The 15,755-nt window shown below is 46.5% G+C and overlaps 1 protein-coding gene across 2 annotated transcripts in view; it reads right to left on the minus strand.

Moving 5' to 3' along the window:
• Positions 1-4,850: 4,850 nt before the first annotated feature.
• The window catches only part of SMARCAL1 (SNF2 related chromatin remodeling annealing helicase 1), a 52,531-nt gene continuing 41,626 nt past the window's right edge, over positions 4,851-15,755 (minus strand). Inside the window, exons 14-19 of one of the 2 annotated variants that reach the window (XR_002643752.2) lie at positions 14,812-14,914; positions 11,456-11,638; positions 10,219-10,319; positions 9,158-9,254; positions 8,359-8,440; positions 5,624-5,724 (exon numbers count right to left, since the gene is read on the minus strand). Coding sequence is in view for 1 of the 2 variants with exons in the window: in XM_022567635.3 (XP_022423343.1) it covers positions 5,506-5,724; positions 9,158-9,254; positions 10,219-10,319; positions 11,456-11,638; positions 14,812-14,914 (703 nt within the window). In the remaining variant the exon portion in view is untranslated. Of the gene's footprint in view, positions 5,725-8,358; positions 8,441-9,157; positions 9,255-10,218; positions 10,320-11,455; positions 11,639-14,811; positions 14,915-15,755 lie in introns of both variants that reach the window. The other variant, XM_022567635.3, reaches the window with a different exon arrangement.

The following is a 15,755-nucleotide window of genomic DNA, read 5'->3' on the forward strand; positions in this document are numbered from 1 at the left end:
TGGACTTTTGTTTGTTGGAAGATTTTAAATCACAGTTTCAATTTCATTACTTGCGACTGGTCTGTTTATATTTTCTATTTCTTCTTGGTTCAGTCTTGGAAGATTATACCTTTCTAAGAATTTGTCCATTTCTTCCAGGTTGTCCATTTTATTGGCATAGAGTTGCTTGTAGTAGACTCTTAGGATGCTTTGTATTTCTGCGGTGTCCGTTGCAACTTCTCCTTTTTCATTTCTAATTTTATTGATTTGAGTCCTCTCCTCTTTCTTGATGAGTCTGGCTAAAGGTTTATCAATTTTGTTTATCTTCTCAAAGAACCAGCTTTTAGTTTTACTGATCTTGGCTATTGTTTTCTTTGTTTCTATTTCATTTATTTCTGCTCTGACCTTTATGATTTCTATCCTTCTACTAACTTTGGGTTTTGTTTGTTCTTCTTTCTCTAGTTCCTTTAGGTGTAAGGCTAGATTGTTTGAGATTTTTCTTGTTTTTTGAGGTAGGCTTGTATTGCTATAAACTTCCCTCTTACAACTGCCTTTGCTGCATCCCACAGGTTTTGGATCAGTGTGTTTTCATTGTAACTTGTCTCTAGGTATTTTTCGATTTCCTCTTTGATTTCTTCAGTGATGTCTTGGTTATTTAGTAACGTATTGTTTAGCCTCCATGTGTTTGTGTTTTTTACGTTTTTTTCCCTATAATTGATTGCTAATCTCATAGCGTTGTGGTCGGAAAAGATGCTTGAAATGATTTCAGTTTTCTTAAATTTACCGAGACTTGATTTGTGACCCACTATGTGATCTATCCTGGAGAATGTTCCATGGGCACTTGAGAAGAAAGTGTAATCTGCTGTTTTCGGATGGAATGTCCTATAAATATCAATTAAAGCTATCTGGTCTATTGTGTCATTTAAAGCTTGTGTTTTATTAATTTTCTGTCTGGATGATCTGTCCATTGGTGTAAGTGAGGTGTTAAAAGTCCCCCACTATTATTGTGTTACTGTCGATTTCCTCTTTTATAGCTGTTAGCAGTTGCCTTATGTATTGAGGTGCTCCTGTGTTGGGTGCATATATATTTATAATTGTTATATCTTCTTCTTGGATTGATCCCTTGATCATTATGTAGTGTCTTTCCTTGTCTCTTGTAACATTCTTTATTTTAAAGTCTATTTTATCTGACCTGAGTGTTGCTACTCCAGCTTTCTTTTGATTTCCACTTGCATGGAAAATCTTTTTCCATCCCCTCACTTTCAGTCTGTATGTGTCCCTAGTTCTGAAGTGGGTCTTCTGTAGACAGCATATATATGGGTCTTGTTTTTGTATCCATTCAGCGAGCCTGTGTCTTTTGGTTGGAGCATTTAATCCATTCACATTTAAGGTAATTATCAATATATATCTCCCTATTACCATTTATTAATTGTTATGGGTTTGTTTTTGTAAGTCCTTTTCTTCTCTTGTGTTTCCCACTTAGAGAAGTTCCTTTAGCATTTGTTGTAGAGCTGGTTTGGTGGTGCTGAATTCTCTTAGCTTTTGCTTGTCTGTAAAGCTTTTCATTTCTCCGTCAAATCTGATTGAGATCCTTGCCGGGTAGAGTAATCTTGGTTGTAGGTTCTTCCCTTTCATCACTTTACATATATCATGCCACTCCCTTCTGGCTTGTAGAGCTTCTGCTGAGAAATCAGCTGTTAACCTTATGGGAGTGCCCTTGTACGTTATTTGTCGTTTTTCCCTTCTTGCTTTCAATAATTTTTCTTTGTCTTTAATTTTTGTCAGTTTGATTACTATGTGTCTCAGCGTGTTTCTCCTTGGGTTTATCCTGCCTGGGACTGTCTGCCCTTCCTGGACTTGGGTGGCTATTTCCTTTCCCATGTTTGGGAAGTTTTCAACTATAATCTCTTCAAATATTTTCTCAGGTCCTTTCTCTCTCTCTTCTCCTTCTGGGACCCCTATAATGCGAATGTTGTTGCGCTTAATGTTGTCCCAGAGGTCTCTTAGGCTGTCTTCATTTCTTTTCATCCTTTTTTCTTCATTTTGTTCTGCGGCAGTGAATTCCACCATTCTCTCTTCCAGGTAACTTATCTGTTCTTCTGCCTCAGTTATTCTGCTATTGATTCCTTCTAGTGTATTTTTTATTTCAGTTATTGTATTGTTCATCTCTGTTCTTTAATTCTTCTAGGTGTTTGTTCTGTAATTCTTCTAGGTCTTTGTTAAACATTTCTTGCATCTTCTTGATCTTTGCCTCCACTCTTTTTCCAAGGTCCTGGGTCATCTTCACTATCATTATTCTGAATTTCTGGAAGGTTGCCTATCTCTACTTCATTTAGTTGTTTTTCTGGAGTTTTATCTTGTTCCTTCATCTGGTACAAAGTCCTCTGCCTTTTCATTTTGTCTATCTTTCTGTGAATGTGGTTTTCCTTCCACAGGCTGCAGAATTATAGTTCTTTTTTCTTCTGTTGTCTTCCCTCTCTATAGTAAAATTTAGATAGACAATCATTTGTCCTCTGGAAGCTTCCAGCAAGACTGGTCGTGTTATAGACAAACATGTTGACAGCTCACAAAATTAAAAAATAAATACAGAGTTGGGAGTGAGACAACTTCAGGTGGCCCAAAGGAGAGCCCAGACAAGCGTTCTCTCCCAAGCCTTTGGCCCTGAATTTTCTCCAGACAACCGTGGGTAGTTCTCATGTCAGCGGGTGATGAGGATACCAAAGTCCCAATCATTTATGGAGATCTGGGGCCCCAGCAGGGCTTCTCATGGCAGGATAAGCTGGCGGATGTAGGCTCAGCTGCTAATCTCCACAATCCTTCTCGGAAAGACAGAAAAAGCAACTCATGCTCCTTAGACTTAGGTGTTCAGGCTGAACTTTCCAAAGAGCTCTGACCCTGCAGGGAAGCCAGGAGCAACGGATCAACACTGTGATTAATAGGAAGCACAATCACCAAAAACCAAGGTTGACAGAGGAAAGCAGAAAGGTCAGCATCTTCCTAGTTATTTCCTGAGGCTGGAGTTTACAGAGGACATGACCCCCAGTCCAGACTGTGCTGAGAGGTCAGTAAGCCTGAACAACAGTGAGGGGGGTTGGGTGGCCCCCAAAGATCCCCTCTCTCAACTGGAGCTGTCTGGGAGCCCAGGAAAGGGCATTCAAAGGGATGAGAAAGGGGTGCATTCCAGGGTCTTGCTCTGGTTTGTTGATCAGAGTGGCAAGGCGGCCAGGGGCCTGCAGGGAAGCCAGCACAGGTTCACAGCCAGGGCCGAGTCCCTCGGGAGGGGGCTGTGTAACAAACTGCTCACAGGACCCCCCAAAGCACTGTGGGCCTCCGGCCCCGGCAGAACAGCACTGATGCCTAGAGTGGGCTCTTGGGGAACGGCCTGGCTGCAGAGGCCACTCTGCTTCTTCCCAGCTGACATGCCCTCAGCTCAGTTTCTGCATCTGCACCATGAAAATGTAACTACCTTCCTCCGAGGTGGGGTTCATTAAGTCAGTATGCGAAAAGTGCTCATCCTGGTCAGTGCCCCGCATCTACTACACAGTGCAAAACCATTCAGGCTTGACAAATAATCCACATACCATCACACCAGCACAACTCGGCAGCTTTCACTGCCGCCAAGAACATCGGTCTCACTCCGAGCCCCCACTTACACCTGGCCCTTGATTTCACCCCCCCGCAACTTCTTCTCCCGTTTTTTTTTTTTAATCTCAAAATGGCCAAAAGCACTATCAATTTGCTGAGGCAAAACCCCATGTCTCAGTATTGACTCTTCCTCAAATGCCCATGGGCAATCCATCTGCAAATTCTTTCAGCTTCACATCCAAGACATATCCGGATTGCAACCACTTCCCACCTCCTTCACACTGCTCCCTGGCCCGGCCCACCCCAGCACTGCCCCTGTGGTCAGCTGCAAGAGCTCAGTAGCCCCTCCTACCCAACCAGTCCCTCGCTCATCCTTCTTGATCTCTTTCCTATACACAAATTGGGTGATCTTTTAAAACTATAATCAGATTGCCTCAGACCCCTGCTCAAAACCAGTCAATGGCTTCCATTCATGTTCAGAATGAAATCTGAATCCTTGCCATGACCCAGGAGCGCTACATCATCTGGCCCATCTCTCTCTTCAGTGTCATCACCTTACTCTTCCCACGTGATACACCACTCCCCTCACCTCTCTCCAAACCTGAGCTGGCAACATAGGGGCCCCCGGGCACTTGAAACATGGCTAGTTCAGACTGAGATGTGCAGTTAGTGTCAAATACACACTGGATTTTGAAGACTTGGTATGAAAAAGAGAATAAAAAGTTTCTCAATAACTTTTTAAATAGTGATTATGTTGAAATGACAGTATTTTGAATATATTGGGTTAAAAACGTATTACTAATTTGATCCTCTTTTTTTTTTTTTCTTGTTTGCGGTACACGGGCCTCTCACTGTCGTGGCCTCTCCCGTTGCGGAGCACAGGCTCCGGACGCGCAGGCTCAGCGGCCATGGCTCACGGGCCCAGCTGCTCCACGGCATGTGGGATCTTCCCGGACTGGGGCACGAACCCGTGTCCCCTGCATCGGCAGGCGGACTCTCAACCACTGTGCCACCAGGGAAGCCCTGATCCTTCATTTTTAAAAATACTCTTTGGAAATAAAGAAGGATCAAATTAGTAATACTAATACAACACATATGTGCCCTGTGTTACATTTCTATTGGACGGTGCTGCTGTAAGCCAGGGGTTAGCAAACTATGATCTGTGGGCCAAATCCTGCTCTCCGCCTGTTTTTGTATGGCCTGTGAGCCAAGTACAGTTTTTATGTTTTTAAATGGTTGAAAATAATAGTCATTTGCGACACATGAAAATTATGAGAAGCTCAAAATTCAGTGTCCGTAACAGAATTTTATTGGAAAAGAGCCACAGTCACTTGTTCCGGATTATCTAATGGTTGATTTTGCACCACAGAAGCAGAGCTGAGTAGTTCCAACACAGACATCCTGGCTCACAAAGCCAAAAGTAATTACTATCTGGCTATTTATAGAAAAAGCTTGTCAACCCCTGCTCTAAACCCTCAGCTTACTGTATTTTCTTTATAGAACATAGAACTATTGCCTCTCCTGTTACGTGATAACTTTGGCAAAGGCGTGTACTTTCTTCTCTTCTTTGGTGAATTCCTGCCAGCACCTAGAGAACAGTGCCTGGCACACATTAGGCGCTCTATAAATATTTGTTGAATCAATACATTTTACAAATCTAGATTTCGGGTCCTGTGTAGGAAGCACCTCGTTAATTAAAGAACATGAATCACCACTACTACAGCCTACTGTCTGTTTCTCAGTAGGTTAAGCTAAGGTTAATTAAGACCCAAGCAAACCCACACATAATGAAAGGAAATGCTGACACATGCCTGGTAACCTGCCGGGCTTGGAGACAGAGACCGACACTGTGGTAATGACCAGAGGAGCATAGCCTTTCCAAAAAAGTGCCTCATTTTGTTTTAATAAATTCCATGATTTTGAATGCATCTTTGGCCCCTCTTACAGAGGAGAGGTGAAGCTGTCCCAGTTATCAAAAAATTCAAATCTGCTCTTCTTCAGCGGACTGCCTGTCAATGTGCTCTCATCCAGTGTGTCTCCCGTGTCCTGGGAACCACTTCCTGGGTCAAATGACTCTGCTGCCTCCAGGAGCTCCATATCGCTTCCGTCTTCCTCAAAGGACTTCTGGAAAAAGTCATAGATCTTCTGCTGCTTTGGGTCCTTCACCAGAGGAAGAAAAGACAAAGACATCAGCACCCAGGCACCAACACTGACCCTCCCCCCACCACTGTGGGACCAGCTCAGTCAACTATTTATCACTCAAGCAGCCTCACTGTCTTTCTGTCTGGCTTCTTAGCTTCTCTGCTGCTTGCTGGGTAAAGAAGGAAAAACAGAAAACGAACGGTTGTGAAAGCGACACAGGACCTGCTCTCACACTAATTTATGTTGGGAATGTTTTCTCCCTTCTAACTTTACAAATCAGTATTTCAATATTGAAACAGCTCCCAAGCCTTTCTCCACTAAGAGGTTAGTTAGGCTGTAATTCAACTCCCGAATTGGTGTGTTCAGCCATGGCTTATACCTAATTCTCTGAGTGGTTATAAAACACACACTTAACATATTGATAAGTAGATACATGTCCCTGATTCTGACTACCCTAAAGTTACAAATGATCAAAATGCCCTCCAACTGCATCTATGCATTGACAATGATGGTGTAGTGCTAAAATCACACCCAGCTGTTATGACCACAGCAGATGACGGGCTTGCTCTCACCCCTTTGCTGATCTCTCCTCTGTCTAAATTCCTAACCCTGGCCATCATTCAACCCAGAGGCACATATTCAGTATCTCCACTGACCTCCCACAGGTCCATAAAACTAAACCTGTCTAAAAACCACAACCATCTGTCATCTCACTCCTACATCCCCAAAGCAGGTCCTGTTCCCTAGTTTTGATGGTCTCGCACTATTCTCATAGTACCCCTAGCTTGCAATCACCAGGGCATCCTGACTCCGGATCTCACCCATCAAACTGCATCAGGTTGGTTTCTCCGTCTGTTCCCTCCCAGATACTTAGTAGGCAGGCTCTTTACTTGGGCCACATTGCTTTGTACCTGCCTGAATCTGCAATGGCTTCACTGCACTTCCCACCTCGGGCCTCTTCCCACGTCAACTGCTCACCGGTCTTTTCCAGGCTAATTTCTCCCTACAGACTATCCTCTAACAAGATTTTCCTGTCACATCATTGGGCACCCCTGTGCCTACCTCATCAAGTCTAATGCTGCTTCCCTGGCTTTCCAGGCCCTTTGGAGTCAGGTCTCAGCCTAACTGGCCACTATTTCTTTGCTTTCACAGAAGCCCTCCACACTAACGAAGTTCTTGAAAACTGATCCTGCAAGGACTCTAGATTATTCAATAATCTGTACCCTACATTCTCTCGCCTTTCAGGATCCTAGCTATTCAGATGGGAAGTGACATTAAGGGTCATTAAGGTCATCCCCACACCAGCCGCATGTCCTCCTCTGTGATATCAGCTTTTGTCTGAGCAACTGCAAGGTCGAGGAAATGCCGCCCACAAGGCAGCCTACTCCAGGTAGAAACAGCTGTCCACGTGCATTTGAGGACGTGATGGCAACGCTATGTGCTAACTTGGAGCACGCATAATTAAAGGGAAGCAAGTTCCAAGATCAGACAGTATTTCACTTCCCTTCCCAGCAGGCAGGCAGACATGACCTCTTCTGCTTTTGGCTCCTATACAGGAGGCAACACTTTCTTTTCCTAATAGTTGATACAGTTTTCAGCCCTATTTTAATTTTTTTTAAGTGATATAATTATTAATCAAAATAAATATTGATAAACTCCATTTGTACTTTAGGCAGAAATTCTTTTTTTTTTATTAATTTATTTTTGGCTGCATCGGGTCTTTGTTGCTGTGCATGGGCTTTCTCTAGTCGCGGAGAGCGGGGGCTACTCTTTGTTGTGGTGCGCGGGCTTCTCGTTGCGGTGGCTTCCCTTGTGGTGGAGCACGGGCTCTAGGCGCACAGGCTTCAGGAGTTGCGGCTCGCGGGCTCTAGAGCGCAGGCTCAGTTAGTTGTGGCTCGCGGGCTCTAGAGCACAGGCTCAGTTAGTTGTGGTGCACAGGCTCAGTATTTGGGGCTCGCGGGCTGTAGAGCACAAGCTCAGTAGTTGTGGCGCACGGGCTTAGTTGCTCTGCAGCATGTGGGATCCTCCCGGACCAGGGCTCGAACCCGTGTCCCCTGCACTGGCAGGCGGATTCTGCGCCACCAGGGAAGTCCCTAGGCAGAAATTCTTAACTAATTCAAAGCAACTGAGGGTCAGGCCAGTATAAATAAATGAGTTATAAATAAACCTATTCTCATTAGTTGAGAAGCCTTTAAAAATAAGCCTCTTTCTTTTCAAAGGGCACATAACAACCAAGGCTCTGTCAAAACAGTCACCATTCAACTGAATTAGACAGTTCTTCAAAAAGTTTAAAAGAAAGCTTGTCTTAAAATTGGCTTATTAATTATAAGGATAGTTTATACCCTGTGTTTAAAAATATGATCTCCCCTGAGTCTTATTTATCCCAATAATTACATTACGAAGAAAGAATTTAGTTGCAAGCAAATGTAAATGAAAGATTATATCCTCAGACAAGTCTTAGCATCACCTACAAGATCGTGTCGACCTGACAGCTTCTGATGCTCGGCAATTCCACAGGAAGGAGGCGGCATGTCAGCTTCCTGAAGCGCAGGGCCGCCTTTCTACACGAGGCTCAGACCTCTGTCCATGCTCTCATTAGAAATAACCCCCCAGGGGTCGCCCTCCATCAGGCAGGACCTCTCGAGTTCTCACCTTCCTTGTCAACCACCCGAGCAGGTGAAAGAAGACCAGCCTTTGGGAGTCTTTGCACCTCTGGCTCCTCTACCTTGTTTCACTGAAATGGAGGGGGAAGGGCTGTGGCAGCCATGGGGCTGGAGAGCTAGGCCAGGGCAGGCCTGCTGGGCCCTGGGCTGCCCTCTCCAGAGGCAAACAGGCCTCCTCTCAGCACCTCTGACAAGGCCCCACCTGGTCACGGAAGGATGTTCACCAGCCTCTTACTCTCCTTGACAGTAAGAGGGGCTGTCGCACAGGGAATGCTGGCTGAGTCTGGAAGCCTTCCGCCTGGGCTGGCTTCAAGTGACCCATGACTGCGGGAGAGTCTTGCTGCTCCGCAAGTCTCTGCTCACCCCTTTATAAAATGGGAAGTCACTGAGGATAAGGTGCAGCAACAGAGGGGAAAGTATGCTACACAGAAGCAACACCCTATGTGAAACACTCCCCATTCTTTGCTGGGGATGTGTTTGGGTGGTGTTGCTATGTACTTTTTGCAACAATTCAGCTGTTGCCATGGGGCGTTTTCTGTCAGTTTCTAATGGCCTGATGGAAGAGGCAGCATTTGGAGGCCCTGGTTTTTGAGGAGGGCGTGTCAGAAGCAGCAGGAGTTAATGCCAGCACTTCTCCGTAAACAGACGCACACACACAGATTGACCCGAGAACGAATGCAACCATCATTTTAGCTCCCCAGCTGGGGGAGGTCCCCAGGAGTGATTCACACCTTCCCGCTCAGGACCTCTGGACACCCCAGTGGCAGGGAGCCACATGCTGGTGTTACCTTGTAGAAATAATCTGCGGCTTCTGTCATTTCTGAAAAATTGGTCTCAGAAAGCCCGGCTTCACCCAGAACTTTAATCTTCTCTTGAATCAGGGGCCTGTTGGGGAGAAATGAGCTGCAGTGGAAACAACCTGCACAGAACCAGCAGACTGATTATAGCGAGACCAGCCCCTGTTCTTGTGAGACACGCTCACTGTTTCACATCTCTCCATCTCTTCAGGCACAAACGCCCATCCTGAAATACTGACCTCCTCTCTGTTGTAAACCGACCAAGTCAGGGCTCACATCGTCAGGCTCAAAATTCTTTCTACTGGAAGATGTGTAGGAAATAAATGCTACTGCGACAAAAATTTGAACCTGGCACTGTTATGAGCTGCTCAGTTAACAAATCCATTAACAGAAAGGGAAGTAGGGGCAACCCACACGCAAAATAAAGGTAAGATGCCTTAGTCATAATGCTGGAAACAGAGATAGGTAGTGGAAACTAATAAGATAATCAAGAAACAATATGAGGAAGGAGGAAATGGAACTGGGGAGGGAGCATTTGGGGAGTTTTTGCCTAAGTGATGGACATGAAACCCCAGAGTTAAAAATCTGACCCCATCTCTGCTAAGGAAGCACTACACGGCCCAGGGTGAGCCACTTTCCCCCACTGGCCCAGCAGCAGCACTGTGAGACGTGGCCTCACGGAACCAGCACACCTCCCAAGGGGCCAGGGGGGCAGTCTCCCTGACTCAGCAAACGCCTTCACGTCTGGGAACAGAGTGTTTTACAAACAAAATTCCACCTACATTGCATCCCAATACGTTCTCCTCCCTTGTCTCAGGTCAGTGGGAAGGAGCCACATCCCCTTATTCCTACAGGATTTCCTCATGCCTCCTGCAGCCACCAGTTAACACTATGCAGGAGGTCAAACAGGGTCATGAGGAAAGGGGGAGCGCACTACTAGCAGGTCTTCTGTGTGGATCCCTGGAGACCTGCCCCAAAGCAGAGGCTCTTAGGGAGCAAAGGAAATACGTCATCACTGTCGACCCAACTGCCGGGCCAGCCAGGGGCCTCACCAAAGGTAGTCATCAGCCGTGCCTCTTGCCACCAGGTAGTGGATGCCCACAGAGCTCGACTGCCCGATGCGGTGCACCCGGTCCTCGGCCTGCATCAGCACCTGCGGGGCGGGGAGTGGGACGCATGTCGGTCAAGGCTGGAAGCTGCTCGGCCCACCGCAGCAGGTGGCCTCTTGCCCCGGAGCCTCACCACAACCCTTCCTCCTCACTGCGTGTCACGTGGCAGGGGGCCTGCAAGCCTCTGTCCACAAACGGTCTGTCATCTGACAAAAGGGAGAAGCAAGCACAATCCTGGTCAGCAGGGGGGACCTCGATCTGCAGCTGGGAAGCTGTGGATGACCCTTCAGGGCCGGGCCAGCTGCTGGGCGCTGCAGAGGGAGAGCCAGCTTCAGCTCTGCCACCAGCTGTGACGAAGGAGACCCGGCACACTGCCACTCTTCCTCCGTGGAATGAAAAGTTATCTTCTAAACAGATAGAGATACCGCGTGCAGGGAGAGGCCATATGTGATCAGGGGGTAGGGTGGCTTTTTTATACGGTGGAAAAACCCTACAACGAATAATGAAAACCAAGAACATGGTTTCCATTATAAAATGCCTTCACGCTCTAAGCCCAGCCATCGTTACAGCCGTCGCCGACGTGTGGTCGATGAGAGCCACACTGGTCAGAACATCAGAAGGGAAAGAACTTCTTTCTGGAGTTGAGGAGAAAACTTTGAGTCCAAACAAGTGTCTTCCATCTGCTTCCACAGCTGATCAGATAAGGCCAGTGGGCACCCTGCGCATGTTCCAAGGAATACCCACCGCAGTCGCCCTGTTGTGGCCCCACTGGTAAAGTGGCTCCCGGGGGCGGTTGATAAAAAGGGGCTCAGGCTGGGAAGCCAGAGGCCTCAGGCCAGGGCTGCCACGTGCTCCCCTTAAGTGACAGCTATGCTCTTGAGCTCTCTGTGCTCCAATTTCTTCATGGAGACATGGATCATGAGACTCCTTCTAAAACTTCAATCTTCCCGTTGGTAATAAGATGGTCGATAAGCCTACTACTTAGCAGGTTGTTGTGAAGACCTAATACCTGGCCAATGGATGTGCAAAGTATAAGCGTGTTTACCAGGCCTAACAGAAACAGAGGGAAGATGACGCAGGCACCAGGGACAGCGCACAGAAGCCCCCCCGCCGACCCCCCCCCCCGCCCCGCCCCACGCCACTGGCTCTCTCTGCCAGCAGCCAGGAGTACGCCCCTCACCCCTGGGTTCCAAAACAGCTCCGCGAACACCACCAGGTCAGCCGAGGAGAAGGTGAGGCCCATGTTGGCGGCGGTGATGGACAGCACAGCCACGGTGGGCCCCTCCGACAGCTGGAACTGCTGGCACAGGTCCTCACGGTCGGCCGAGGAGGTGGAGCCATCGATGCGGATGTGCTTCACACGCTGCGGGAACAGGAGAGGGAAGCAAGGTGGGCGCAGGTGCGGGGCCTCGGTGGCACGGCTCCAGGGACACAGCCCCGCGCTGCTCTGGCTCCAAGCCAGGTGGAGCATCAAGCTCGCCACTCTGTACTGCTTTCCGAGCTTCTTTCCTGGTCTTTCCTTTCCTTTCATAATTGAAACTTGTGTTGAGATAACTGTAGGCTCGCATGTAGTTTAAGCAATAATACAGAGAAGGATTCCTCGTATGATTTGCCCAGTTTCCTCCACTGGGAATATTGGTAAAACTATAGCATAATATCACACCCAGGATACTGACTTTGATACAATCCACTGACCTTATCCAGATTTCCCCAGTTTTACTTAAACTCCTGGGTGTGTGTGTTCTATACAACTTTATCTTGAACGTGGGTTTTCATGTATCTGCCTTCACAGTCGAGACAGTGAACAGTTCTAACCGCACAGGGATGCTCTGTAGCCCATTTAGAGCCCTGCCCGCCTCCCTCCTGCTTCCCCCTCACCCACCCAGTCTCTACTAATCTGTCTTATTATTATTATTTTTTTTTGCGGTACGCGGGCCTCTCACTGCTGTGGCCTCTCCTGTTGCAGAGCACAGGCTCCCGACGCGCAGGCTCAGTGGCCATGGCTCACAGGCCCAGCTGCTCCGCGGCATGTGGGATCCACCCGGACCGGGGCACGAACCCGTGTCCCCTGCATCAGCAGGCAGACTCTCAACCACTGCGCCACCAGGGAAGCCCTGTCCTGCATTTCTAAAATGTTCCATTTCAGGAACATTTATAAATGGAGTCAAACACTGTGCAACCTTTGGGGCTGGGCTCTTTTCACTCAGCATCACTGCCCGGAGAGTCACCCCTGTCGTTGCACGTACAGTCAGTTCACACACACCCGTAGCTCATTCCTTCTCATTGCTGAGCAGTGTTCTGTGGCAGGGATGTACCATGGTTACCTATTCACCTTGGGCAGGACATGTGGGTTGGTCCCAGCTTTGCACTACTACACATAAAGCTGCCCTGAACACTGGTGTACAAGTGAATGTAACTTTTCACTCCTCTGGGACAGCTGCCCTGGAACCAACTGCTGAGCTGTATCTGATAGTTGCATGCTTAGCTCAGCTTATTTTCTTTAAAAAAACAATTTTTTTATCTGCAATTAAAAATTTAATTTTAATATATATATAAAAAACGCCTTATAACCTTATGTAGTTATGTCTTGTTATTCACAGTAGTTACGTTCTATATAGTCATTATTATAAAATCTGAATTAGCAAATCCTGGATAATTTCCCCTGGGGAAACACAGGATTAGGTTCCTGAGATCAGCTTATTTTAAGTGGCATTTATTGTTTCCTAATGATAAAGACAGACATTATGAGGAAAATAAATTACCGATCTATTTTTTCTCATCACTCTTTTCTCAATGTGTTTGCTACATCTTTTAAATAAAAAGTTCTATATCTTGCTTTTCTCTGATAAACATTATATTGTAAATAAACTAAATTATTAAAATGTTTTCTAAAACATGATTTTTAATGGCTGTGTAATAGTTCATTATGCAACAATAGTATACTTTAACCACTTATCTATTTCCTCACATTTGGGTGGGTTTCTACTTGTCACTAAAAAAGGATGGGCTGTCTGCATGTCTCAACTAAGAAGTCCGCATGCTGCAACTAAAAGATCCCGCATGCTCCTACTAAAGATCCCACATGCCGCAACAAAGATCTCGCATGCTGCAACTAAGACCTAACGCAGCCAAAATAAATAAATAAATTAAAAAAAAGGATGGGTTGGCAAATGTCCACCAACAGATGAGTGGATAAAGTGTGGTACATGCATACAATGGAATATTACTCAGCAATAGAAAGGAATGAACTGTTGATACATGCATTAACATGTATGAATCTCAAAATATGTTGAGTGAAAGAAATCAGATTAAAAAAAAAAGGAGTACACACTGTATGATCCTGTATGATCCCACATTTACATAAGGCTCCAAAAATGCGAACTAATCTACAGTGACAGAGAGCAGATCAATGGTGGCCTGGAGATGCGAGGATGGGGAGAAACGGGGATTACAAAGGACAGGAGGAAACTTCTGGGGCTGACAGATATATTCACGACTGTATGGCTGTTAGCAAAACTGGCGCCATCTTGGGCCCGTGCAGTTCCTCCTGTCCTTCCAGTGACCTTACCTAGGGCTGTACTGTAGTACACTGTGCTGTCCTGTAGTAAATCTCTTCTTTGTCATCTAGGGCTTCGTAGTTAATAGATACTGTTTAATGATCATTAGGTCCAGGTGGCCTGTATGCTCGGTTAGTCTCCAACGACGACGACCTTCACTGACGCATTCCTGATGCTCAGGAGAGTAGTAACCCACCACAAATCTGGACTTAGGAATGTACTTCCTGTCTCCAAGCACATACCCCTTTACTCTAGGTTAGCTACAAGATTGTTCCAGTGGCTCCTCAGCATTGCAGAGTGCAGCTGCAAATGCTCTGGATCACCATCTACCCAGGCCTACCCTCCATGTAAGTTACCCTTTAATAAATGGATCCACTGATGGTACGGAGCTGCCTGCCTTGTTTTTAGGTCTCAAGATACCTTCTCAGTTCAGTGGGCACTTTTTGTTCCTTCTGTGCAACAACTACCTCCACTCTTGCTCAACTGTATACTTCAAATATGCGCAGTTCATTGCATGGTAATTATACCTCAATAAAGCTATTAAAATAAAACATTTTAAAAGAGGGGTTGGGGGGCTTCCCTGGTGGCGCAGGGGTTGAGAGTCCGCCTGCCGATGCAGGGGACGCGGGTTCGTGCCCCGGTCCGGGAAGATCCCACATGCCGCGGAGCGGCTGGGCCCGTGAGCCATGGCTGCTGAGCCTGCGCGTCCGGAGCCTGTGCTCCGCAACGGGAGAGGCCACAACAGTGAGAGGCCCGCGTATCGCAAAATAAATAAAAAATTAAAAAAAATAAAAATAAAAGATGGGTTAAAACGAACCTGTTCATGGTTCTACAAGGAAGAAAAATTATTTGGAAAGTCGACAGAAATGTTTCCGGAAACCTTCACCTCATTTCTTTGCTCAGATCTGACCTTGGCCTGCTTAGCAGTCGACACACAAACAAGAAAAGCACCCTGTGCTGAATTTCAAGGGGAGCTTACCTTCCTCTCAAGCGCATTAGTGACTGCATCCAAAACCACCTTATGGTGTGCAAACACTAGAAACTTCTCTCTTCCACTTTCCAGTAGGTCCAGGATATATTCACTGCATTTGACAATGACAACACAATAAATTAAACACATACGCAATCCAGCTGAGATTAATTACTGAAAAGTGACTGCATCTGTAGCAGATACCTTCTGGGTACCTGCCTCCCCAGCTCATTCCCTCCCTCCTCTGAGAGCTGACCTCTCCCCCTTGCCCTCAGGAACTGTGGGGAAGTCATCTTCCGCCATATGCAGAAAGAGTTCTTCCATACTTTTTAGTCATCTCCCAAACACAAATAAAACAAAGTATCCTTATGTTTTACGTGTCTCTGATAGGTTACTGAAACATTCTTATTATTACCTGGGATCATATAAGATAATTAACAGTATGCACTTTGGCTGCTACTATCATTATAATGTGTTTTCAATAAAAATTGAAGTGTTGTTTACAGATCTGAAAATGCCTGGGCAGGGACTGAGGGATTCTTGACAGTAATAAGTTTCTGGCAATGTAGTATTGAGATGTAAGTAATAATACTGAAGAGACGTCAGGGATCGCCCTCCAGCTCCCTCCCACATCAGACTGCAAACCACAGGGCCAGCAATTAAGGCAGTGGTATAAGTGAATTCTTTTTTCCAAGGCCAAGGAATATGGGTGAAAAGGCCTTGTTTACACGGTCTTCAGTCTGCTTTTAATTTACTTCTCTCCTCCATCCACTGTGTTTTTTCTTGACTTTCTGCTCCTTATCTTTAGCTGTGGCCTTAAAGGAAGGCAGTGACCCCCAGGAGCTGTAGAGAGGAGAGTCACCCAGTTGGCAGATCCCAAGCTTGCCCTGGCACTCGCGCCCTGCAGAGGGTTCCCAGTCCCAGTACAGGTCACCGGTGGCTCCTGCACGGGT

The sequence above is a fragment of the Delphinapterus leucas genome, chromosome 8 (assembly GCF_059928025.1).
Source record: "Delphinapterus leucas isolate spDelLeu-1000000601 "Yukka" chromosome 8, BTC_Dleu_Yukka2, whole genome shotgun sequence".
In the NCBI taxonomy this organism is placed as follows: Eukaryota; Metazoa; Chordata; class Mammalia; order Artiodactyla; family Monodontidae; genus Delphinapterus; species Delphinapterus leucas.